The 27,448-nt window shown below is 33.9% G+C and overlaps 1 protein-coding gene across 1 annotated transcript; it reads left to right on the top strand.

Moving 5' to 3' along the window:
* Positions 1–3,099: 3,099 nt before the first annotated feature.
* LOC130444273 (mucin-4-like) lies at positions 3,100–26,647 on the top strand. The gene is made up of 6 exons (XM_056779345.1): positions 3,100–3,494; positions 19,929–20,111; positions 20,161–20,668; positions 20,728–22,436; positions 22,501–22,645; positions 26,449–26,647. The coding sequence occupies exons 1-6, from the start codon at positions 3,174–3,176 to the stop codon at positions 26,580–26,582; spliced, it is 3,000 nt and encodes a 999-aa protein (XP_056635323.1). The 5' UTR covers positions 3,100–3,173; the 3' UTR covers positions 26,583–26,647.
* Positions 26,648–27,448: the final 801 nt, after the last annotated feature.

Below are 27,448 nucleotides of genomic sequence, written 5' to 3'. Positions count from 1 at the left end.
AAATGATAAAAAAACAAGTTATTTTATCGAAGAGACTATATTATACAGAACTGAAAAAACTTTGAGCATAACAGGCGATTCATAAACTCTCCATTTGCCGTTGTCGATCGTGGGTGACATTTGCCTTTTGACATTCTACATTATTCATGAAATTGACGTTACTGCCGTTAACCTATAAATTTTGTTATTCCTTTTGACGTGTGTACTGCTTCCTGTTTTCGTGATATTTTTGTTTGTATTCCGGTATTTTGGACGATATTATGGAAAATAACGGTACGTTTTGTTTATAGGAAGCATTAGGCTTTATCGTGTGTAGAAATGAGACCAATAAACAAGTAAAAAATTTAACGCTCTAACGTCATACGTCAAAATCATGTGACAAACGCAAACTGGATGTGATTGGCTCTTTTGTCTTGCTACGAATGGCCGACAGGAAACGATAAAATGCGTTTAATTTGAAAGTCACCAACGACAGACGGCGACATCAAACGGGAACTATGAATGGTCTTATGGATTTCGATGTTTTTAATTTTGTAACAGCAAAGGTAAACGGAAAATCGACTTTATGAATCGACCTTAACAACTAAGCTAAAAGTGCTCAAATATGTTTAAATTTTGCATTTTGAAGTTACGTTCGCAATGTTACAGGATGTCCTACATGTTTTCGTTCGTAAGAAAGACTTTAATAAGTGTATTTTCATTTTTTGTGACAACTTTAGATTGTAAAATTTGATCAAGCTGATATTCAATCGTTTAAAATCGCCAGAAATGGCGATTTATACAAAAACTAATTTTTTTCTATGAAAGCCTAGCTAGTCAATCGGCCCTTTTAAACAGTCCGCGTAAATGCTATATTACAGTCGTCTAGGCATATCTTCAATGGTATCGGGATGTTTTTCTTTCTCCTTCTTGAATATGATGTTCCTTATCATCGTTTTCACTACCTCCCAGTTTTTTTGCACCACAGTATCTATTTTTTTGGCAATCCATGCAATTTTCTTTGTCGGAACGTTTTTCCATCTTTCTTGTCACTTTCTAAAAGTTATTTCTATGGTCTTGCTATTCCTTCGATAATCATTAGGTCTATTGGTGTTATGTCTGTTATTACTTGCAGTGCCACTCCCGAAGTTTTTCTGAAGGTTAACGCTACCCGCAAAAGTATGGATCGACTCAATATTATCTTGGTTCTTTTAGTGACGACAGCATTTTTCCTCACTCGTGCCCTTTTGCAGCTGTTTGGTTCACCCACGTTCGGAAGAATTCTTTTTGATATGGATATCTTCTCCGCCTCGTATGCTTTATAATTTTTGGAATTGGGCTTAAAGTATAACAGAACATCACGATGCTTTACTGGGTTGAAAGTCTACCAAAATGAAATTGTGAAGGAAACAAAAAAATGAAAGCACATAGTGGCATCAAACACATAACCTAGAAACTCGAAATTATCCACTAGGTTAGTTTCTTATAAGCTTATGCCAAATATAAAAGTACTAAAGCACAGTAAAAGAACTATGCTGACGTTGCCAGTTACCTATGGTCTCTAAAATTTATCCTGCTATACATCCTGAGAGTTAACAGCCTCAAAGTTATGTTACCCATTGAAGTGCTAGTGGAAGGAAGGTCTTTACCGACTGAGACGATCTGAGCTAGGCGAAACTGTGGAGAAATGACTGGAAAAAACGTATAAAGCAGTATAAAGCAAAACTTCCTCCACGAAAAGCTGAACTACTACCTGATCCAGATGCTCTTTTGGTATGATTTGTTGTACTTGGGAAACCACACTTTTAGGAGGGATAACGTGGAATTCTGTGGCGTTCTAATCAGAATAATAATGCGCAATAAGTGCTCGGAAGAAAAAAAAAGAGGCCGAAAACATTAAAGGAAAGCTTACATAGCTGGATCATTCAATAATGCGCGTGGAGAGGGGTCTGAGCTGTTCTATCTTCTTGGAAATTTAGTCACAACGTTATTGAGAGAAAATGATTTAATTTCAAGAAATATAATATTTCCCCCTTTCACAGAAAAGGGCAAGTCAACAAACAAACTTGAGGACTTTGAAACACCTCAATTGAAACACTAGTGACGGTTTGGCCGGCAATATCTTTAAAGCATAATTGACTGGTACTTTTTTGAAAATGCACTAGGCGATTTATTTAATGTTGACTCAGTAGAAACGTATCTTATCGCACCTCCAGAGAAACAATGACTTAAGTCTAATTTTAATAGTTATTTTTAACTTCAAAAAGGTTTAAAACATTTAAACTCTCTGGAGTTACAGAGACAGAACTCTATTTCGAAAACTTTCCGCTGGATGGCGTTTATGTCTTTGTAGAAATGGCGCGAACGATGTTTGATTTTAGAGTAATATCTGATTAGTCAGTTGGGCGCGATACTTCGCGGATTTTTAAATATTATTTTGAAGCAACAAAGATTTGAATGTATTTCATGTCATTATTATTGTATCAATTACACATTGTCTTAACTGAAAGAAAAAATGCGAAGTTCTAGGGCTATAATGACACAATTGATGGGGTAGTACCCTCTGTCAAGCCCAGACCTATTACGGGGTTTTCTTAAAAGTGGTGTCTCCGTGAATACACTATGAAAAATACTAAAATTAACGAAGGTTATTCGTCTAAAATGGATAACTTAACATAACCCGGCGTTATGTATTCCAAAATGTGAGATTTTAGAAATGCTAGCAGCGAGATTGAACGATGTTTACAAAATAATTTTTCATTTTATATTTTTTATTTTAAATAAACATTTATTTGAATACAATGTGTTTTCTGTTTACCACGGCAAGTTCAAGTGCAAAAATTAATGGCCCAACCTGCATAAAAGATGATTTGTTCAAGGATATTTCAAATATGTAAGTTCATAATTACGAAAAAATTCAATTTATCCTTCACGTTAGTACCTCGCAGTATAATAAATTGTAATACTTAAAATCGAGCACTCTGTATTGTATTTTATTTTAACAAATAAATCATATTAACGACTAGATTTCCAAATAAATGAAATTTCTTCCAAACGCACACCTAATCAATTTGTTGTTAGCCCCATTCATCCTCCAGTTGAAATCTGCAATTCAGTTTCGTTCGAACTTCCAATCCATTCGCACATCAGTAGCGGTACGCCGCGGACACAAATTCCCCCTTAGTCGAACAAAAATGTCTTTTATAAACGAAAGAAGAAAAATTAACGAAAATTTTATAAAAACAACCGACAAATATTCAAAATATTTCCAAAAATTCAGCTATCAAATCGGTAAAAGTTGCTGGAAAAACGGATATTCGTGGATGATGTGGTTTTTGTTGTTTTTATGTTGTTTTCCGGTAGGTTTAGGATTAGTGCATAATCGGAGGGTGGTACAGGGTGCTCCTTGGGTGGGACAAGATTTTCACACGTATCCTCATCCAGGACAAGTGCCTATTATGGCCAGAGACGTAATGGTAGATGTTGTAAATAACTTAGGAATGAAGCTACTGGCAGTAAGAAACTTTTTTCTCATATTTTATTAAGTTTCTTTTTGAAAATTAATTTTCAAATGTTATTTCTCAATTCACCTGGGAGTAAAAAGAATCCTAAATATTTGTTAATTTAATTTGAAACTGTGTCGCGAGATTGAAGATTAGAATTATTGTTTTTTGTACAATTTCAGATGAATTATTTGTTGAAAATACTAGAATCAGTTTTTTTTTTAATAAAAAATGATATAAGGATCTACGAGGTGTGGCTTAGAAAAACATTAGAACAAATTTTATAATCAGAATTTTCGGAACGTCCTGTAGTTTCAAAAACTGATAAAAATCATTCGAAAATTGAGAATATCGCTTGTTTAAATAGTGATTGAGGTACTGGGACGTTGATGAAACTATATGCGAACAAAAACACCTGCCAGAATGGGCCGACATCTTTCTTCTGAATCATATCAACATTCTAGACTATAAAAGTCTTAAACGATCTCTATAAAGCAAAAAATTCGTGATTTAGGGTTTGAATTATTAGAACACCCCCCTCATTCACCAGATTTCGCTCCGTCCGACTTTAATCTGTTTCCTTAACTGAAAAAAAGTTTCTTCCAACGAAAAGATAATAAAAGCTGTGGAGGTCTGGTTTGCAGAGCAAGGTCTAGAGACGTTGCAGATTCGCTGTAATAAATGTATCCAATTAACGGGAGTAATAAAATTTTGTTTGGTTCTATAGTAGGCTAAGAATTTTTCAATATATCCTCGTAAAATAGAGATTCGTAGGTATTAATTTATCTATTGATACAATAATGTGATAATTTGGTTGTATCCAATTAAATAGTCACATGAATTGACTGAACAGGAAACAATCCGTATTATCTCTTACAAATTATATAATGATTTTTTTATCTATTCTATTCCTATTAATTAATACAGTCCGGTTAATTAGATTATTTAGTCGTTTTGCCTTCACAGCTGCTTTTCACCCATACCTAAAAAGTTTTTTTGTCATAACTCTGCATCCAATGTACCTCCAAAATACGTAGACTTCTCTAGAAGGAGGGTTTTTTCATTGTACATCCTAAGATGTATTAGAACTACTCGAGGTACTTTCAGTGTTGTGACATTTTATGGAACCACTATTGGGCTCTGTTCAAAGTCGTTGCCAACTTTTGACAAGATTCTCTGTGTCTTTATTACCTAGTAGCCACATTAGGGTTACTAGCTTCTGTTAGCTGGTGGCTCTAGAGTTTGTTTACACTCCTTCTCCTCTTGGACGTGCATCCAATAGCCTTTTGGACCTTCAATGTCACTTGGATATCGGAGAGAATGTAAATATACTTCTTATTCACTTCTAAGCACATATGTTCATTACCAGCAACTCTGAATGAAAATTGTGAGGGTTTTTCCTACAGGTATGGTCCAGCAATACCCAATCCAGCTCTTTGTGCTAACTACGAACCATTGTATGACTCTTGATTGACTGTCATTGATCTTGCTATGTAATCGGTGCATTATTTATCACTGATTTTAGAATCCTGCCAGATTCTCTGACTACAATTTTTCTATCTGGAGTCGTCAGAAAGCTTCGCGTATAAGTTTGCAGCTTACAACATCGACATCTTCAAAAGATATCTCGGTTGATGGAATTGCGAGGATATGTGGGGTTTTCACCCACAAACAACACCCCTCTCTGCTTCTCAACACGCAGTATAACAGAAGGTATTACTTCATCATACTGCTTGGACTATCTACTAGATCGTTTTGATTTTGATTTATTATTATTGTCAGTATATTAGGTATGGACCTGTCGAGTTATCACGACCCAGTGAAGGACCTAAAAAGCCAGATCAACAAAGCGACTGCCATATAGGGCTGCTTAAAGCAGATATTAGGCCAATCATGACATACGGAATAGAAACCAGAGAGGAAACCAACAAAACTAAAAGCGTGCTTCGGGTAGCCGAAATGAAAACGCTCAGAACTATAGTGGGAAAAACAAGAGTAGCTCGAATAAGGAACACTGACATGAGGGAACAATGTGGGGTGCAAGATATCGTAAGATGGGAGAGACAAAGAAAAAGATATTGGTACTTGAAGGATGGCCCGGACGACCACCTAAGAGATGGATGGACAGCTGGCAGTCCACCTCCCAGGAACTGATACAGAGGAACCTGCGAAACTAACAGATCATCTGATCTTAAAAATGAAGAAGAAGATATTAGATGCGGTTTTCCAGACTTCCTTGTTAGCTATCAGTTTATTTTTTGATGATAGTAAGCTCCCGATTTGTTGTATGGTTACTCTACGTTACTCCTGCCATCTTTGTAATGCAAAAAAGGTATGCTCTGCAGTATCTTACAATTCAGCACAGTAAAAACGGTAAAAATTAGACATAAATCATTCTTCTCCTGTGAGTAGCTGTATCAGGTGATAATTTCTATATTCGTGTTTTCAATTGATCCAAATTTTAATATTAGGAAATGATTGTTTTGTTTATCTACCGCCTACTATACTGTCCCATCTTCTTTGGTAGATTTCTCTTTCTCTTTCTCTTTAGTTATATTATTTTCACCAAATGTCAAGGTTCTTTCCCTTACCAGTAAGTAAGCATGTTGCTGTTCTTTTGGAATATGCATGAGATAAACACGGAGTTGCATATAATATAATTGAGTCAGAAATTTTCGCTTTACGGGACCATTGAGATTTGGCAGTAATATGTCCAAAGCCATCGCAGATTCCTCAGCTTTTTTTGCAGGTGTTCAAATTGTGTCTTTTCATGTAATTTACCTGGTCTACGCAGATTCCAAAGTACGTTATTTCTGGTTTAGTTTCGACAAGTTTGCTTCCTCGCTACCAACTATAAAAAGCTAGTTCTCTATATACCAAACTATAGTTGAAAGCTTGTTAGATTACCAATAAAAGTATGTTATGCTAGTCACGTGTCTGGAACGAAATATATAGAGATATCCTATATACAGAGTTGTTTTTTTATATCTATTTATTCAAACACACTATCAGTGAAATACTAGATTATAAATTGAAATTATGTTTTACAAAATATATTAGAAGTTGAATGTAATAATATTTTTTTAATGTGTTAGTTGACCTAGACACTAAAAAGTTGTAAATAACAATAGTCTAACTAACATCCTGAATATATACCGTACTTATCAACATTATAGTACACAGAAATTAATATAATAGATAGAAAATACGGGTGGTCCAAAGGTAAACAACAGGGTAGCAAATATCTACATTTAGTTCTACTAATACCAGTTTTTACTTATTTTTGAATGATCAAACGAAATAAGTGAAAAAAGCGATGTTGGCTTTTTTTGAAAATTCAAGATTCAAAATTAATATTTTTCCAAAAGAGATAGATTAAATTTTTTGTAGTAACTTTCTTTCCTTTGTCCCATTTCTTTTATTTTCCGTCTTGAAAAAAAATATTATTGAAATTTTATTTTATATATATTTCAAAATGTTTGGCAGCAATACTTTCTGTGTTTCCGGTGAACATAGGAGTGAGAAATTTGAAGAGATTCGAAAAATATTTTTATAGAACAACTTAATCGAACGTCGTCCTTGCCAAATAGTAGTGCGGTCAATTTAGACATTCGAACTTTCAGAAATTCCCATGAAGCTGAAAATCAGTAAAAAGTGTATTTTGTTGTTGCCACAATCCCATAGAAATAACATTTATGACCTATAGCTTGATCAAATTAGACCAAAAAATAAGATTGAAGCTACGTAACTTCCCACCAAGCTGAAAATCAGTGAAAACTGTATTTTGTTGTTGCCACAATCCCATAGAAATAACATTTATTACCTATAGTTTGATCAAATTAGATCAAAAAATAAGATTGAAGCTACGTAACTTCCCACCAAGCTGAAAATCAGAAAAAGTGCAATTTGTTGTTGCCACAATCCCATAGAAATAACATTTATTACCTATAGTTTGATCAAATTAAACCAAAAAATAAGATTGAAGCTACGTAACTTCCCACCAAGCTGAAAATCAGTGAAAACTGTATTTTGTTGTTGCCACAATCCCACAGAAATAACATTTATAACTTATAGTTTGATCAAATTAGACCAAAAAATAAGATTGAAGCTACGTAACTTTCCACCAAGCAGAAAATCAGTGAAAAGTGTATTTTGTTGTTGCCACAATCCCATAGAAATAACATTTATTACCTATAGTTTGATCAAATTAGATCAAAAAATAAGATTGAAGCTACGTAACTTCCCACCAAGCAGAAAATGAGTGAAAAGTGTATTTTGTTGTTGCCACAATCCCACAGAAATAACATTTATAACCTATAGTTTGATCAAATTAGACCAAAAAATAAGATTGAAGCTACGTAACTTCCCACCAAGCTGAAAATCAGTGAAAACTGTATTTTGTTGTTGCCACAATCCCATAGAAATAACATTTATTACCTATAGTTTGATCAAATTAGATCAAAAAATAAGATTGAAGCTACGTAACTTCCCACCAAGCTGAAAATCAGAAAAAGTGCAATTTGTTGTTGCCACAATCCCATAGAAATAACATTTATTACCTATAGTTTGATCAAATTAAACCAAAAAATAAGATTGAAGCTACGTAACTTCCCACCAAGCTGAAAATCAGTGAAAACTGTATTTTGTTGTTGCCACAATCCCACAGAAATAACATTTATAACTTATAGTTTGATCAAATTAGACCAAAAAATAAGATTGAAGCTACGTAACTTTCCACCAAGCAGAAAATCAGTGAAAAGTGTATTTTGTTGTTGCCACAATCCCATAGAAATAACATTTATTACCTATAGTTTGATCAAATTAGATCAAAAAATAAGATTGAAGCTACGTAACTTCCCACCAAGCAGAAAATGAGTGAAAAGTGTATTTTGTTGTTGCCACAATCCCACAGAAATAACATTTATAACCTATAGTTTGATCAAATTAGACCAAAAAATAAGATTGAAGCTACGTAACTTCCCACCAAGCAGAAAATCAGTGAAAAGTGTATTTTGTTGTTGCCACAATCCCATAGAAATAACATTTATAACCTATAGTTTGATCAAATTAGACCAAAAAATAAGATTGAAGCTACGTAACTTTCCATCAAGCTGAAAATCAAATTGTTTAAAATATAATTAAAAATAAAATTTGAAAGTTCCCCATCATCCCCGTGTATGAAAAAATTTTAATCCAGGTCGTAGGTCAAAAAAATGAGTTTTTTTCAATTTTCAGGAAAACGGTGAGTTTTATCATAAAAATACTACAGACAAAAATTGTAGATCATAAAATTATCTACAAAAAATGTACCCATATTTTTTTTTCTACGAGCCACTGTTTCTGAGATATAATGATTCAAAGAATTGATTCAACATTAGAGTAGCAAAAAATTGTGTTCAGCCGTTTTTCATCATATTGCTTGGTAAACAAGGCAAATACCCAACGGACGTGCCATATTACCGTCCAATAAACCTTCTACCTACAATGTCCAAACTCCTTGAAAACTTACTCCTACATAGAATAACTGAAATATTAACCTGAAGTTAGTTGATTACAAAATTTGTACTATACAAATACTTGAGTTGAATAAAGTGTGTTACAAACTGAAAGAGAATAAATCCAGAGTGCCTTAAGAAATCTCAGATAGTCTTTAATTGAACAAAAAGATTGGACGTTCCAATACAACTCTGAACAATCCCAATATCTGTTATCGTTATCAAGTTTGAATCCTTGAGAATTTATATGACAAAAGTTCTATCTACTGACTTTGTGAAATGGTTTTCGTGTTGTAACATGAAAATAAGCACGTTTTTTTATTGATATTTTCTTATCGCTGTTTTTGTTTTGTCTTTTTCTATATTTTTAATTGCGAAATAGAGATTGCGAATCAAAAAAGAATGTTTAATTTTCGAATGCAGATGGGATTACAAGAAGCAGTCGATAAACTTATTTTATCACTAACAAATTAGACTATGAATCACGGTTACTGTCTGATTAACGAGTGAAGATAAGTTTGTTCAATAATAAGAAATAGCTGTTCAAAAATAACAATTCCAAGTATAACATTTACATATCAAATTCAAAAAGCATCATAGAAAACCAAAATAGAAAAGTTCACAAGTAAGAGCAATTGAAGAAGTATTGAAAGTTAATATTAAATCTACTCAGAAAACAAACCAGGAATATACTAAGAGAAAATTATGAAAGAAGGTTTAAAGTCCAATGATATTTAAAATAATAATTGATAATGTCTTAAAAGAAGTAAAAACTCATATGAAAAAATACTGGTCAAAAGTTTTTTCCTACCCTATAATCCATCCATTAAATTTCAAAATAATACACTGCTATGCAAATACCTGCCGATTTGTTCTATATTATTTACCTGTGAATTATTTCTTCGGTGTTTATGATTATAGTTTAGTCCCAGTGAGTCCTCTAAGACGCAAGAACTTGCTTGTAAGTTTTAAAATGGGTAAAACTATTGCACTGGCGCCGAATTAGAAATACCTCGACGTATCGTGAACCACAACGTGAACAAATATGCATCCACCAGGAGCTTTGGCGATAGAAAACGTACAAGGAGGCCTCGAAAACCACAATCGCTGAAAATAAACGCATTGAATTGATCAGTGAACGGGATCGACGACTTACGGGCCCAAAGATAGCAACTCAGATCAATGAATATAAGGATCTGCTTTTTAGTATTTCTATAGTGAAAAAGGGACTGTGAGAAGCTGACCTTTTTGTAAGGGTGACAGTGAAGAAAATCCTATAAAGACGTCAAAGGCAGAACGAATGTTAGATCTATGTGTAAACCCGACTGTATAACATGGCGGAGTATCGGTGATGGTTTGGTGATGTTTTGGAGGAAAAACCGACTGGAGACCTTGTAAAAATTGAAGGCATTTTGTAAAAAGAAGGCTATAAATAAATATAAAATAAAAATAATACCAGTAGGAGATCGAAATACAATGGAGATAAACGAATAGTTCTAAATATTTAAGTATACCTCAGATCATACAGTTAGATGTACTGGTGTCTTTCCTAATCTCGCCAGTACAAAGCAAACAGTTACTAGTACTAACGATAACAACAAATTAATTATCTCGCCATTTTTAAATGAATGGAAATAATTTCTGATTCTTTTAAAACATTCAAAACTGTTTTAATTTCTTGTGAAAGAATCGTAAATCGAATCACGCATAATTATTGATTTCTTTGGAATCATTAAAAGCAGACAAAGGAATATAGAATCGTTTAGACGTTAGTTCTTTTACATATTTCACCACTTTTTCTGACAAATTAGCAGACCGTGTAATGTACAGTCCAAAATGTCTACACAAACGTAGCACTGGAAATCAAGGAGAAGAAGTTAATGAAAGAATTAACTCAGCAGTTAAATTTGAAGAGCTGGTCCATATATATGGTAGTAGGGATCTGTAAATGGATGGGTCCCATCTAAATGTGAATGTTTGGAAGTTAAAAGAATCATATTTAGTGTCATTCAGAAACTGAACATGGATATGACAGTATCAATGGGTAAATACCTGCTGTGCTTTTTGTTTATGGATATTTATGAACTCTAATGCTTGATTGACAGATTACTAAGGTTTGTGGTAATTGTATTTTCAGGCTTCTTACATCCCCTTTCGCTAAATATCTCCATCCAAAACACATTCCTCTATCAGTTGCCTTTTTGCATTCCCGGACGCCGTCATCCCAAAGTCTTTAAGACGTCACTCTTTCCAATGTATTTTTTGGTCTCCACTGAAATATTTTCTTTGATCATCCATTCTGATGAAGTGCCCAAACTATTCAAACGATTTTCTTCCTAATCATGTCTACTATGGTATCAGTTGGGCTCTAATATCTTAAAGATTCATTCTTGGTATTTCCATATTCTTTATTAGGTATGCCTCTCTGACCATATGGGACTGGAGCCACCAATTAATCTTCTTAAAGTTAGAATCAGAAGTTTTATTGTTTTTCCTCTATATTCGAAGGTCTCAATTTGTTTTAGGACTATATTTTATCTTTAATCCCTAGGTTCACTATGTTCGATATAATGCAACTGGTCTATAGGTCATATAAATCTCTTGCGAGTACCACTAAGTCATCTGCAACCAAGATAAAGTTTGTGCTTTCAGTTCCATATATATAAAATGAAAGTGACGATAGACTTCACCCTTATCTCAATTTTTTTGTTGTTACAATTATTTATATAGGTACAACGTATAAACTGGATGATCCATATAATCGTTTGGGCACAATCATAGTCAATAATCTTCTGGTGTTACCGACATACCGATAAATCTTTCTCGTTCATACTCGAGTAGGGACAATTATGCCCTACATACGGTCGTAATTGGGGATTGGACGATTATGTAGAGAGGAATTAGTAATTAGTCTAATATATAAGCGATAAGCATCTTCCACAGGTGGTAGAAATTGAAAATAAAATCAAAAACTCGACCAAGCTACACGGTGCGGCCTCAAATTAAGAAATAAAACTGAATTTAAAAAAATCTCGTCAATATTTACGTCAAAAACTTTTCAAACAACCCCTGTATGATTAAAAAATCCGATGAAGCGAGTCGTTTCGACTAGTTCTAATTATTCTGAACACATAATATTTCCCATAACTATTATAGAAGTCGAAATTGATTGATAGTCATGTTACTGACAAAAAAAATCTTTTGTGGTTTTAAACTTGAAGAAATATCAATTTAATATTTCATGCGAGTTCATTACATGCTTGTGTTGGATGGATAATTAAGTTATGCCATACCGAAGCGATGATTTGTTCGCCATAGATAAACAAAGAAGATTTTCAATAACGTACGCCGCATATTCTTGAGATGAATACGCAAACGTGTTTTTCAAACCAGAAAATGTCAATAAACTTTTTTATAGATACCAAAACGGAATAAGAAGGTTGTAAGTCAAGTTAAAATAATCAAAAATACTGTTCGTCTAAAAGCCGCGTCCCCGCTGGAAAACATTTGTCGAAAATTTCGACAAACTTTTTTGTTTGACAAACAATGTTCGCCGGTGTTTTTGGTATGGACGTTATCCCGACAAACATTTCTCTACCACCCGTTTGAGTTGTTTTAGTGTATTTTGAAGTGTTTTTCCGGCGTAATTTTTGAATATAAATATTATTATTTGTATTTTTTCATTGAAAATATTCAATGGAAAAGTGTGTGTGTGGTTTTTCCGCAAAACGAGTTTTGGAGCCAGGAGAATTTGATAAGGTTAATTAACGTTTACGATGGGGACCCTAATAATGACGATTATGAAAACAAAATCAAAAGAAAAAATGCATTAGATGACATTGCAAAAGATTTGGGTGTAAATAATGTCGCCGAGATTAAAAGAAAGATTGAAACTCTTCTAGTGCAATATAGACGGGAGAAAAAGTACTTACCATCAACCACCAGAAGCCAAAAACCTGAATGTTATAGCCAGACGATCTTGAACGCTGATTACTTGGCGAAAATTAGTATTTTGTTTATTTATCACTGGTCCTATCATCGATATTAACAATTCAAAAACTCCCGGCTGTCAAATCATTTCGGAAATCATCACCACTATATTCATAACGCCGTAAAAACAATTGTCTCTGCCACCAAGAGGTTCTTCCATTAAAATATAAGCTGCTGCAATGCAGACCAGGCGACGGCGGCGGTTTAAATCACTCATTCTTCGACAAAACCTAACTGACTAATGTTTCATGTCGAATCGCAATTGTTTGGTAAAAATGTTTGTCAAACAATTGTTTGTTAAAACTGCACTTTAATCAACTTTTTTTTGTTCAATGGAGACGCACCTTACCGTCTAATTCAAAACTGCAACCATTTTGGAAAGCTATTCTTCTTCATCTGCTCTATGGTGGCCTTTCTATCGTGAGGAATTGTGTCAATCGTTTTTCCTTCCTCATCAGTACGTTTTTCATATTCGGAATGAAACAGAAGTCACTTGGTGCTAAATCTGGCGAATAAGAGAGATACGCGCACAGCTGAAACTATTTTAACACATAAGACATAAGTACTGCAAAGAAATCCCAACAAGGAGTATAACTAATACCTTAGAAGAGGAAAATTTAGAAGAATTAGGTGTAGACAAAACTAAACATATAAGAAAAAGGATAAAACGAAATTGCGGACAGAAGAAGCTATAAAGGATTGAAACTTAAGAAGAGATTTATGAGAAAGAAACAGTTTTACGCTAAGTAATTAAATTTCTCTACCTTTCAGTTGTTTCCTTAATTCAGTTCAGTTCAATTAGAAACGTTTGATTGTGTTTTAAAACCTCCTGTAAGTATTTTCAATGAATAATTACAATTTGTGGTAATTTTCTTCAGAATGTCTCTTTATGGCGAGCGGTTTCCTTGGTACGTACAACGATTTACATATCTCCTAAGCCATAAATTTTTGCTATCTTTAGATTATACAGGTTGTCCTTGTGAAAGTTACGGATTGTTAACCAATGAGCAGGAACCTGGCCGCTGGCCTTCAGACGGTAGAAAATAGTAATCATCCATTAGAAATTCATAATATTCGAAAGTATAATTTAGAAAATATACTTAAATATAATTTCTGGTTTTGCAACTTTAGCCTATAAGGCTGAATGAGAAATTTTTTTATGTCACAGCTTTATTTTCACGTCATCTACTCCCAAATTTTTTGCATCCCCTTGTATACGATTTTTGGTACCCACTTAGTATTTAATCTATCAGATTACATTCCAGCGAATACTAAATAATAATTATTACTTTAAAACCTACAAGTAATAATTGATGGTCATTATTTTTTTGTTTCCTTTTAGCTTAAGTCCAATACCCTCCGTGAGAAAATAAGTGACTTCATCTACTTTGCATTTTTATGCTTCTATGAACCGTTTAATTGTCCACTTGCTAATACGTAGGATACGTAGGTTTTAAAACAATCTGAGAAAGGTAGTTTTGGTTGTAAAAATTTCTCAAATACGAGTTTGGTCCCCGAAGTACCTGGTCTGACTTTGATGTGGCGGTAGTTGCTTGAAACTGCTGTATTACAAAGTACACAATCTAAACAGCATAAGTTTCAAGTTTGAAGACGCCAAGTTGCTTAGTATTTTTTCGGCAGGCATCAATAGTGAATTTGTAAACATGTAAAAAGTTGGTCATCGTTATGTGATACATAACTTTTTTTGAAAAGCCCAGCCCAACCAATATAAAACTAGATTTTACTCTGGGTGAGGCTGCTCCTTCGGAAAAATTATCGTCGGCGAGTATTGTGCGAACTTATTACAAAGTTTGAGGGAAGAAATCAAGCAAAAATTACCGCATTTAGCTAATTTTCATCAAAACAATGCACCAGCTCACCCATCCGTTATTGCGATGGCCAAAATTAATGAATTAAAGTTCAAATTGATACTTCATGCAACTTATTCGCAAGATTTGACCCACTCGGATTATTTTCTGTTCCCAGACTTGAAAAAATAGCTCAGTATTCAAAGATTTTCCAAAATTCAAAAGGTGATGTCGACAGTTTTGAGGAGCATGACGATTCTAATTTTAAAAAGGATATCGAACTTAACGAGAAAGAAAAAATCAAAGCAAATAAAGAAATAATGTTAACAGAGGAAGAACATGAAGAAATAAGAAAACTGCGGAATGACAAAGCCCCGGGAGAAGATGGAATAGAACCGGAACTTGTTTAATATGGTGGAGAAAAAGTAAAGATATCCATCAACTAATGGAGCAGATTTGGAAACAAAACAAAATCCCAGACGCGTAGAGCACAGGCATAATCACACCAAATTTATAAAAGTTAATAAAGAAGTATGTAAGAACTATAGAGCCATCGCCCTGCTAAATATCGCCTACAAAATACAAAAGCTTGGAGGAATTAACAGAGAGAGAACTAGGGGATTATCAAAACGGCTCTAGACCAGGAAGATCAACTATATACGCAATCCACACTATAGATCAAATGATAGAAAAGACAGCGGAATATAAAAGAGGAATACATAATTTTTATTGATTTCTAAAGTCCTTTCGACGCAATAAAAAGAGAAAGACAAGGTTATCCAAAAAAAAATTGTGAGAAAATCAGGATTACAGAATAAAAACCTTATAACAGATGCAATACAGATAGTACCTAGCATACGCAGAGGGAATTAATAAAATCGATCAAAAAATTAGAAGAAGCAAGAAATTACGGACTGGAACTAAATGCAGAAACAACAAAATATATAAAAATAGGAGGAAAACCAGAACACAGAGCAAACCAACTGAACACTAACAAATACGATTTTGAAACAGTATGGACCTTAAACTATCCAGGAATAACTTTGGGACAAACAACCAGAGAGAGGATAAAGGATAGGTTACAAAAAGGCTATCAAGCCTATGGAAGAAACAAAAACGTAACCAAACTAAACAAAATAAAAATGTACAAAACTCTAATAAGACCAGTAATCAGGTATGCGATGGAAACAACAGTAATAAACAAAAGAGAAGAAGAAGAACTTAAAAGAACCGAAAGAAAGATGATGAGAAACATAACAGGACCAAACATAACACAGGAAGGAGAAAGAGAAGCAAAGAAACACGAAGAAATAAAGAGAGAGAACTGGGGAAGGAGAATAACCCATGGTGGCCAAGGAGGAGGAGCAGGCCGAGAAAAACTTGGAGAAACGAAATAGAGGAGGGCATAAGAGCACTTAATATAGAAAACTGGAGAGCAAAATGCCGGAGCCGAAAAGAATGGAAAATAATAACTAAAGCAGCCAAAACAAACGACAAACTATAAAGAAAATAAAAATTAGAAAACGAGGGGTAATCCACCTCAAATAAAAAAAGATTTAAAGCGCCAATAGCGATAGCCATAATCCACATGGGATTGAAAGGCTCGATGATGATGATCGAACTTATTGACCATCGCTTTCGATGTAGTGATCTACAATTAGTTTATTTAATGTTTCTAATATGCTTTGTCAAACTTTTACATAAATCTGACAGATAGATTACTTATATTACTCCACTAAATAATTAGTAAGTGTTTGTAGAAGTGTCCGTATTAACAAAGATGACGCTAAATTGAACGAGATATTTTCTATGGAACGTTGCATATGAGAAGGTGTCACGATTGCTTAATGTCAATGAAATATTCGATTGCCCCTCGTAAGTTTCATTAAAACCATCAAATCGGAGAGAAAAAGATTCAAGAACCTTTGTAATAAACAAACCGTATCGGGCAATTCTGAAGACATTAAAGTTATTTAGACTACAATGGATTGTATTATCTATGTCAGATGAGTAATTTACACCGAATGGGTGTAAATGTTTATTCATTATAACCACACTTTTATTTCAAAATTAACGTAAGAAGAAACAAATAGAAAACACAGTTTTTATAGTCTTTTTTTTATTGAATCGTAGAGTACATAGGATACTTTAATATCGTGTCGTTAAGAGCTTGTCGACGTAGGCCTCATAAAAATAAATCTAATGGTGTTAAATCACACCATCTACGAGTCCAATTCTGATCACCAAAACGGGAGCGTACACGCCCTGAAAATGTCTCATATTTGAATTATTTCATGTCTGTAGGGTATGCGATACCGTCTTGTTGAAATCACATATTGGTCTCATCAGTATCATTCAATTTCGGCAAAAAGAACTGTGATATCGAGTGCCAGTAACAGTCACTGCTTGACCAGCCTCATTTTAAAACCAAACAGTGTGAATACATTTGTTTTTCGACAATCACATATGGTTTCTCGGAGCTCCCAAAGCGAAAATTTTGACTATTAACAGCATCTATTTGTTGATGCTCTATTCGCTGTGCATGGTTCAGTTGTGTTAATTGAATTTTTTAAGCATGGAGACGCAGATCTTTAGTGTGAAGGTTGACTTGCTTTTGGGCGAGCATTTTGTTCGGCATCTCTAATGGATCCTATCTCCCGGAATTGTTGAATTAACATCTTCACAATTGACGAAGTTAAAACCCAATTACTTTCCTACCACCTGAAGAAAACTGCTACTAGGGCCCGAATCAATTTTAACTATTTATTTATCTTATAGTACCTACAGCTTGTCTTCTGGTGATTATACATTTTCTCATTTGAGTATCTATTCCAATTATGTCATCTCTTATTAAGTCTGACAGCTCGAAAAAACTTTCGAAAGTAATTAAAAAACTTGTCTTACGAATATTCATCTTTTATTTTGACATATTCACCAAACGTTCTCGTCTATATTTCTTTGAAAGGTAGTGATTGTTTTGCTTTGTTCGAAAGCCAACTGGTTGCTCGACTGATTGTGCAACTTCCTAGTATAATAAAGCCCTTCGCACACGGGTCGACTCATTTGCAATTTGACTGCGCAACGCGCAATCGGAGTTGTACAGCCTGTATGCAACTTCAGTCCGCAACTCTCGGCTGATAGTCGGTTTCAGTTGGCAACAGAGGTCTGACGAGTGAGATTATATTTCTATAATTTTACTTTATGTAATGCTATTTTTTGAAAATGCATTCTAGCAGTTGTGAGTCGGAGGAAATAATGTTTTTTTATGAATAACCAGGAAGGTGGTAGTTGTACAACATTTCATGCTTCTCCACCTCTTTAACAAAAGAAATATTAATTGATTGATCACTCATTTTCAATAATATAAGGCCTTCCGCACCTGTGGTCTTTCCACAAGGTTGCGCGCGACTCCAGTTGACAACTCGAATTGCAAATGAGTCGATCCGTGTGCGGAGGGCCTAAGGGTTCATAGTTACGGGAAAATCAGAAGAAATTTTTGTGAAGATGAAATTTAACTTGATGCCAAGACGTAGGGAATTGATAAGAGCTACTAATTTTAATTTTTTTAAAATCACGAACTAAATTATTTTCTGTGATTTTAATTTATATATATATATATATATACGAGTATATAATATATAATAATATTTTTTCTACTAATCGAATGATATACATTATACGTAATCATCCATTGAAAATTCATAATGTTCGAATGTATACATGGTGTTTCAAAAAAAGGTGATCCCGTCTCTAGAATAGATTTGGGGTTTGCTCAGTAAAAAAATTTACACATTTTTTACGATTTTCCTGCAACTACCGGCAACATTGTACTGAAATTTCATAAGAATATGTTTTGGAAGCTGATACAACCAATGAATTTGTTTTTATGCCTGACTCTCATAGGGGCCGGTAGTTACACGGTTCGTACCAAGCAAAATTTCAAATGAACTTAAACATCATTTAATTTTATACGATCTTATTTTTTATTGGGGGCTTAAGTATGAAACAAACAATAGTTTGAGGCCCAGTCATCTGCCCACTTCCGAATTTTCCGTGTTCCGGGAACGAATAATCTAAAATTCGTTTTAATTAATTATAAATTTAGTTTATATTGTGCAAAATAAAGGACGCGTTCATTCGATTAGAAATCAATAAAAATCGAGATTTTATCACTCTATGAGTTAAGTACCGTATTAACAGTATCCATTGCATTTTTTTTTTCACCTAATTTCGTTTTGTTTTCCTTTTTTGTATACCATTAAGAGTAACGCTAAAAATAATTGATGCATATCGCTATTATTCACGCATTTCATGTTGTCATATTGTATTGATAAACAAAAGTGCATGCCACAAATCAGAAAACATTGTACAACATGGTTTTCGCAAAAAATTACTGGTAAATGTACACGTGGAGGTATAATCTATTCGCAAAAATTACGAAATGGACGACATCTATTAAATTTCTTTCAAAACTTTTATAGAGCTGAACAACGAAACCAGAAAACCAACAAATTTTGTTGTTTTATAAACAATAGAAAAGTGTTATTTGAAATAATATGTTTAAAGTGCTTTTCTGAGATAAAAACAACCACACATCCATAAGGTACACTCCGAAAACAATAAAAACGTAGTATTCACATGTACCAGCTGTTAAAATCGTATTGTAGTAACCAATAAACTCTTGTGCAATGTTTGTAGTTACTTGTGGATATTCAAGTCTCTTCCTCCCGTACTTACACGAAGAAATGCATTTCCATTCAGATTTTCGTTCATATTTATACTCTAGGTTCTCTAAATCCTTAATATTCTAATATTGTAAGGTCTACCATCCTTTCTAGTGTCGGAGGATCTAAATTATTTTCCATTCGAGAAATATTACTGGTGATGACAGTACCTTCTTGTTTGAGTTGTATATCTACAGTCTTTTGATTAAATTGCTTTTCAAATAACGTTGTTACTGGATGATCTATAGTCGCTGGTACATTTGAACTACTTATTCTACTTATTTTTAAAGGATAGTTACCCCGAAATCTTTCAGTGACACAACAACGGAAATTTGCAGAATACTGATTTAACGTGTAATTCCCAGAGTCTATTTTTATCAAAACAACGATACGGAACGATCTTTCAGAATATTCCGTTATTAATTTCAGGTCCACAACGAAAACAACGAAGATAACATTGCCATATCGCCCTACGGGGCTCTAAGTATCTTAGTAGCTCTAGGAGAAGGTATCCAAGGTGAAGCAGTACGAGAACTTCAAAAATCAGCTCATATCCCAAACGATATTTCAGTTATTAGAATCGGTTTAAGAGATATCCACCGTCACCTTAAGGTAGGTCAACTTTTTAAATTGATATCGATAAGAATTATTTCATTTTCAGAGTTATTTCATACCTCCAGAAGGATTTTTAGCTGGTTTAACACTTAATCACGAAAATGTTACTTTAAAACCGGAATACGAAGACATTTTACACTTTTACGGATTCGATATTATGTCTTTCAACAACGCCCTCTATCCTAATCCACCTACAACTCAAAAACCGATTGCGAGTACTACAGATGATGGAATTACCAAATCTACAGATGCAACGGATCAATCTACAACTTCTCCAACCACTTTAGATTCATCTACTATCACAACACCAATAAGTACTACAGCAGAACTTCCTATGAACGATATTATCCCAAATATTCCGGAAATTACCACTACCAGCATAAAAAGTACAACCATTGAAGATATTTTATCTAATACCGATAGTTCGGTACTTACTACAGAAAGTATAAGTACGACAAAAAATACTTTGACATCAACTAAACTCACAACTAACGAAGGAAGTACGATAATAAATGAACCTACTACAATAAGTACTACAGAAGATATTACTAATAGTGAGTATATATTTATATTACAGTAATTTGATTACATCAATATTCAATCATTATTTCAGGTCCAACAACAGCTGGTATAACCACAACACCTACACAAATTGGCGAAGCAACCACTTCCACAAATCCTACTATATCACAACCATCAACAGATACAACAGAAATATTGTTTTCTGAAACAGAAAACCCCGATAAAACTACTACAAAAGCACCAGCTGCAGATTCAACAATACCTACAACGGAAATACCAATTACAGAAATAAAATATACAGAATCAACTGGAAATACAGACGTAAAGACTACAGAATCAACTGTAACTACAGAAGTAAAGTATACAGAATCAGCTGTAACTACACAATCAATTGTTGATGAAATGCCTACTACAGAAGTGAAATATACAGAATCGGCTACAGAAATAGCGACTACAGAATCAATTGTTAATGAAACGCCTACAACAGGATCAGTTTTAACTACGGACGTAGAGACTACAGAATCAATTGTTAGTGAAATGCCTACAACAGAATCAGCTTCAACTACGGACGTAGAGACTACAGAATCAATTGTTAGTGAAATGCCTACAACAGGATCAGCTTCAACTACGGACGTAGAGACTACAGAATCAATTGTTAGTGAAATGCCTACTACAGAATCAGCTTCAACTACGGACGTAGAGACTACAGAATCAATTGTTAATGAAATGCCTACTACAGAATCAGCTTCAACTACGGACGTAGAGACTACAGAATCAATTGTTAGTGAAATGCCTACTACAGAATCAGCTTCAATTACGGACGTAGAGACTACAGAATCAATTGTTAGTGAAATGCCTACTACAGAATCAGCTTTAACTACGGACGTAGAGACTACAGAATCAATTGTTAGTGAAATGCCTACTACAGAATCAGCTTCAACTACGGACGTAGAGACTACAGAATCAATTGTTAGTGAAATGCCTACTACAGAATCAGCTTTAACTACGAACGTAGAGACTACAGAATCAATTTTGATCGCTACAGTAATTATAACCACAGAATCAAGTGAAACTACGGATTCACAATCTACAGATCTAGTTGTAACTGATGTAATTATTAGAGATGCCCCGACAGAATCTCTAACAAGCACAAAAGATACGATTTTAGAATCATCTTCAACTGAAGTACCTGCTGATTCTGTAAGAGGACCAGAAGTTATGACAGAAATAAACGAGGCTGTTAAAAGAAATACTAGATCTAAGGATATGATGATAAAATTGAATAGTCCTAATAGAAAACCGGACGCGACGAAGCCGCTTTCTTTAGCTAACAATAAAAGTAGACGAAGAAGATCTAAACGTGCTTATAATATTAAATCGAATAACAGAAAATCGAGATCTGTAGTAGATTACATGATAGCCAAATACTATGACAGCTACCGTCCACTACATACTACGCATCGAGTACCTTATATACCCCAAACCCAACCAAGTTTTTTGGTTCAAGGGAAGTATAGGGAATATCAGGTTCAATTCATGAAATACGATACATGGTTGCCGTTTTTCTACGTTTCGCATTTGAAAGCTCTAGCTTTGAGTTTCCCACTAGACAGTCCCCGATATTATTTATTATTGTTACTGCCAGTCCAAGTGAACGGTGTAGATCAGCTCATTTACGAATTGAGGTTGAACGGAAGCTTCAAGTATATTATAGATAATTTGAGATACAGACATGTCACCGCCGTTATACCTAGTTTCCTATTAAAAGGATACGTCAATTTGACACCTACGTTTCAAAAGGTAATGATTATTGTATTGAGGAAGTGTGTATGTAGTTTTTATGATATATTTTTTACGTTTCCAGCTGGGAATAAGAAAAGTATTTGAACCAGGACAAGCCGATTTTTCACCTATGACGGATTTTAAAGGAGTATACATTACAAACATAGAACAGGCTATAACAGTGAATATAAAACATTATATGGATCCAGGCATCTTCGGAAACAACAGTAAGTTTATTTTATTTAATTAATCAACTAGTTTTGAGTAAATAAAAGCGGCGGGGGCGGCGCGCGGTTCAATATTTCGAGGATACACTACGAGGGTGCCACCACACCAAACCTTTTAGAAAATTTTTGATTTGTTTTGTCACCAATAATGAATACAAGTATTGAAAACAATAAGATAGATACTGCAAATAAAATATACTTTGCATTTATTGTTAAAGTCGTAGATAAACTATAGTATTCAACTTACAGCTCGTGCTACAAACATTACCGCTCATTAAAGAATATACTATTTTCTACAGTAGATGTTTTTAATGAATGGAATCGCGACTTGTCGAAATAACTACCGTCTCTAACTACCAAATCTCTAGAAATTTAATTCTTCGAAAAAATGTTAATCATTGGTAGGCAACGTTTGAAAAAGTGGAGATATCCATTATTTAAGGAGGTTAAAGGTCAGAATAATATATGGAATATGAATTAATCTACGTGAGAATCACATAATTTTCATAATATTAAATTTATATCAAAAAACTTGGCAACGCTGTACTCTATCAATAGTAAATGTTGTTATTTGTTACACAGCAGTGTTGATTAAAATCAATCTAGGTCTTTATATAAATTTTATTTACATCTTCATATATATATACATCATCTATCACTTATATCTTACAAAACCAACCATGTGCTAAAAACCCGGTAAAACCATATATTAACTTAACCTTACTTTTTTCAATAATAATCAACTACTAAAACAAAAACTATGTACATAGAACATTAAACTACTATTTCTACAAATCAAGCGCCATCTCTATAAGAAAGCATTAACTTCTAACTCCTAAAGATTTCTATTATAACAATAAACAAGACAATTTCTACTCTGTCAGGTTTTTAACTACAAATTTCTTTAATTTACTTCGAACAATAATATATAATTGATTATTAAAACAATAATTAACAGGAAATAGGAACATTCAAATAAACAATCAATCGATAATTAGTCTCATTTAATTATTATCTAGCTTTTTAAAAAAAATAGAATGTTCAGTTGATAAGAAAGTAACCACTATAGATACGAAAAACGTGTATTCAATTCCATTAAACAGTTATGTAGTGATATCAGTGAAATCCCATCTCTATATTTACATGCAACTCAGAAGGACTTTTCGATAACTATAACTCGGGCTCGGGTAGATTACTTATCAGCTGATTGAGGATCATAACCCAGAACGAGATTTTGATCTCGTTGAATTTTCGGTGGAAATTTCAAATTTGAAACATGATATACACCTACAAACGTACAAGAACTTTTGATTTTGATAACTTTTTTGTGCGTTAATTCTTCCCATGATATATAATATAGATTCTAGGTGTTTAATATATTGTTATTAAGCAGTTATCAAAGATTTATGCCAACCAACATCTATGCCCAATTGTATAAGTGGAGCTTAAACTTCAAACGTCGGTTTAAAATACATGTTTTTAGGATGGCGTTTACTGACAAAACGTTATCGGCCTTCTGGGGGTAGTTTAAGCTTCAGTTTAACGTGAAACGGAGAATCTTAACCTAACTTTTTGAAATTTTTTGAATTTTCACAATATTATAAAAGGCTTAGGTAGAATAATATTTGATGAACTCGACGATAATGATGAAAAAATTCATCAACATTGTCGATGCGCTGAGTAAACAAAAAGTTATTCGTTCTATTTTTTAAATTTATTGTAGTTCTATCGAAAATATTTTCATTATTAAATTCCTTTGCTAAACTCCTTCAATTTTTTATTATTTTCTTTTTAAAGTTATTGTATCACCTTTTTGGATTCGACTGTTTCTTTTGTATTTCTTCTGTACGATTTTTTTTGTTCTTTGTTCGTACAACATTCTTTAACAATTTAACTTTAAAAAAAAATATGGGAAAAATATTGGACAAATACTGAACGGTGTGACGTTTGACACTTTCATGACGCACATGTTTTGGCCACGCCCTGGATGCGTAATTCAGTGACGCATGCTTCAAGGTGCTGATTGGCTCCTTCCATACCTCAGTATAGTGACATAGACAGACAAATTATTCAGCTGGCCTACCAGGGTAGAAAGTATCATATCATATGACTACGACACGATTAACACGATCAGTGAACGTGATCCGGGTTAGTTAACGATCATGATCATAGTTTCCGAAAAGTCCTAAAAGTTATTTTAACAGATGGAAGAAATTACCTCAATGGAAGAAACAATATAACTTCAAATATTATTAGAATATAACAGTTACGTAGTTACTCAATATATCACTCTGTTACCTTGAAAGCGATCGTGGGATACCTTTTTGAGCATTATTTGTGGCGAATAAACGTTACCTAAACCTTAATTAGATATTTTGCAATTCGATAAACTCACTTGATATCACTGGTTTTAATAAAACAAACGGTCATTATTGTAGTTAAGTAGCGATAACAATCTATTTAAGCATTTAGCAACGCAGAATTAGATTCGACATGATACTTTCTTTAATTTTCGGTCCAAGAATATTACGTACGAATAATCATAAGATAAAACTTTAACCAAATGTTATATAAGAAGTAAGACAATATTATGGAATGGTACCTAGCATGATGTAAAGACTACAAGGTGTGTTCTTACCGAAGATCAATTTACCTCTACTGCGCAGTCCTACTTTCCGCCATATTGGCTGTCACCAGCTGACTGATTTATATTTATTTACATTGAGTATATAGAGTAGTTATTGAAATTAAAATGCTTTCTTGTCCTGTACCTTCGTGCACAAATAACAAAGAGAGGTAAAGATATTAATTTCCATAGATTTCCTACTTAAGATATTAAATTACTTAACGGATGGAAAAAAGTTTGTGGATAGACAACTTAACTTCCAGCACGGTAAGTGTTTACAAGAGAAACAAATATCTATGTGTTATCCAAAGATGCAGTGCCAACTGAGAATCTATCTACCAGTGAAAATTCAACGTGAATGTAAAAAAAATTAGCAAAAATATCAGTATAAAATATTTGTAAGTAGCTCCCTAATACAAGCAGTGGCGGATTTACGAATTTGCCGCCTACGGGCCAGACCTGATTTGCCTCCCTGCCCAATACCATGTAATGAGGGGGTGACTTGTGAGTAAGTGGAGGGGAGGGGCGGTGCGATGTTTTCAAGGTTGGCAAAGTTGGAAGCTAGTAAAATTTCTTGCATGACCATTTATCAATTGTTTACTTCAAAGTTTAAAAACTTTTTCCTTATTTTTCAATATTGCCACTCTGGGCCATGGCCCATCCGGCCTTCCTGTAAATACGGAATACAAGTATGAGTAAAAACTGCTGATATCTAATAATGAAAGATACACTCTTATAGTGATGACAAGTATGTTGATTCTCACAAGAGAAATCGAAAAAACAATAACAAATTATTGAATCCAAATTAATTTGAGAATTGTTTTTATTGAAATAACTTTTAACAAAGCTTAATTTAACATATGCCAAGTCATTTTCATAGATTTGTAACACATTCGGTTCTCAATGTTTTGTTCATAACAATCTTAAAACGAAAAGATTCAAATTCCCGCATTGAATTGATTGGCCAGATGAACAACATGGCCGATAGTGGGAAAGGCCTCTCATTGGCTGTGGCTAACCGGCCGCACAAGAACACACATTTTAGTCTTTATATCAAGGTACCTAGTAACTACAGTGTCAAAATATAGCTCTGAAATATTCCTCTCAGATTTGAAAAGATCCATTTTATGAAATTTTTCGGCAACTATTTCATATTAAAGATCTTTTTTGATTGTAGGACAGTATCGCCAAGAAGTCCCTATTGAATTTCGAGCTGATCATCCATTCCTCTACTTCGTCGTAGACGCTGAACTTCACGTTCTTTTGATGGCAGGAAAAGTAGTGAACCCACTCAACACAAGAATTACATAGTTATCAATAAATGCTTATTATTATTTTAACGTAAACATTATGTAAATAATTATGATTCCCAAACATCAAGCTTTTTATTTAAAAACAATAAATCATAATATCGTAGACCCCTTTTGTTCCAGTGGCGTAGCCAAATACATGTTTGTTCAATCATTTCTCAGTTCGATAGCGACGATCTTCGTCAGAGAATTGAACGAAGGCTATCAGCTAAGGAAGTATGCGATATTATGGTTGAGCAGTTTGCTGGGACATCTGGTCAAAATTCATCGTCATTTGTTACCCAATTGTTACTTTTTCTTGTGGAAGAGATGATAATCTCTGGATGCTAAGACTGGGCAGAGCAGTTCACCTAAATATCTTCAAAAATTACTTTGGTTGTCATGGGCTCAAGCAATAAAGGACTATTTCCTTATTCAGACGTCAATGTCTTCGAATACCGAAACATAGTCACCATAACCTTTCCTGCAGACTGCGTTTGTTTGAATTTCTTTGGTGGTCGTGAACCAGAGTGTCTGAAGAACGCCATATTTCTATTTATTTAAAGAAATTTGTGGATTAAATGAATTTCACCAAGCGACGCCACTGCGTATCGCAGACTGTCGCTTCAGGAAAGGAAAGCCCCTGGTCGGCTGAAACACTATTGACTTCCCACTTTGCTGAAGTTCTTTTAACAGAAAATGAGTCCAAGACTTTCAATGGAGGTAGGTATCCAGTCAAAATGGAAGCGAAAGAAATAATCGTGCGGACTAGTTATGAAAAATTGTGCCCAAAAATCCGGCAGTGACTATGAAGATACTTGCTGTGCTGGAAGTAATTCGATCATTGTCAATACCGGCTGGTTCTACGATAGTTTTGATGTCTCGACT

This window comes from Diorhabda sublineata, chromosome 1 (assembly GCF_026230105.1).
Source record: "Diorhabda sublineata isolate icDioSubl1.1 chromosome 1, icDioSubl1.1, whole genome shotgun sequence".
Classification (NCBI taxonomy): domain Eukaryota; kingdom Metazoa; phylum Arthropoda; class Insecta; order Coleoptera; family Chrysomelidae; genus Diorhabda; species Diorhabda sublineata.
The sequence above is the reverse complement of the archived record's forward strand: the minus strand, read 5'-3'. Positions and strand labels throughout refer to the sequence as shown.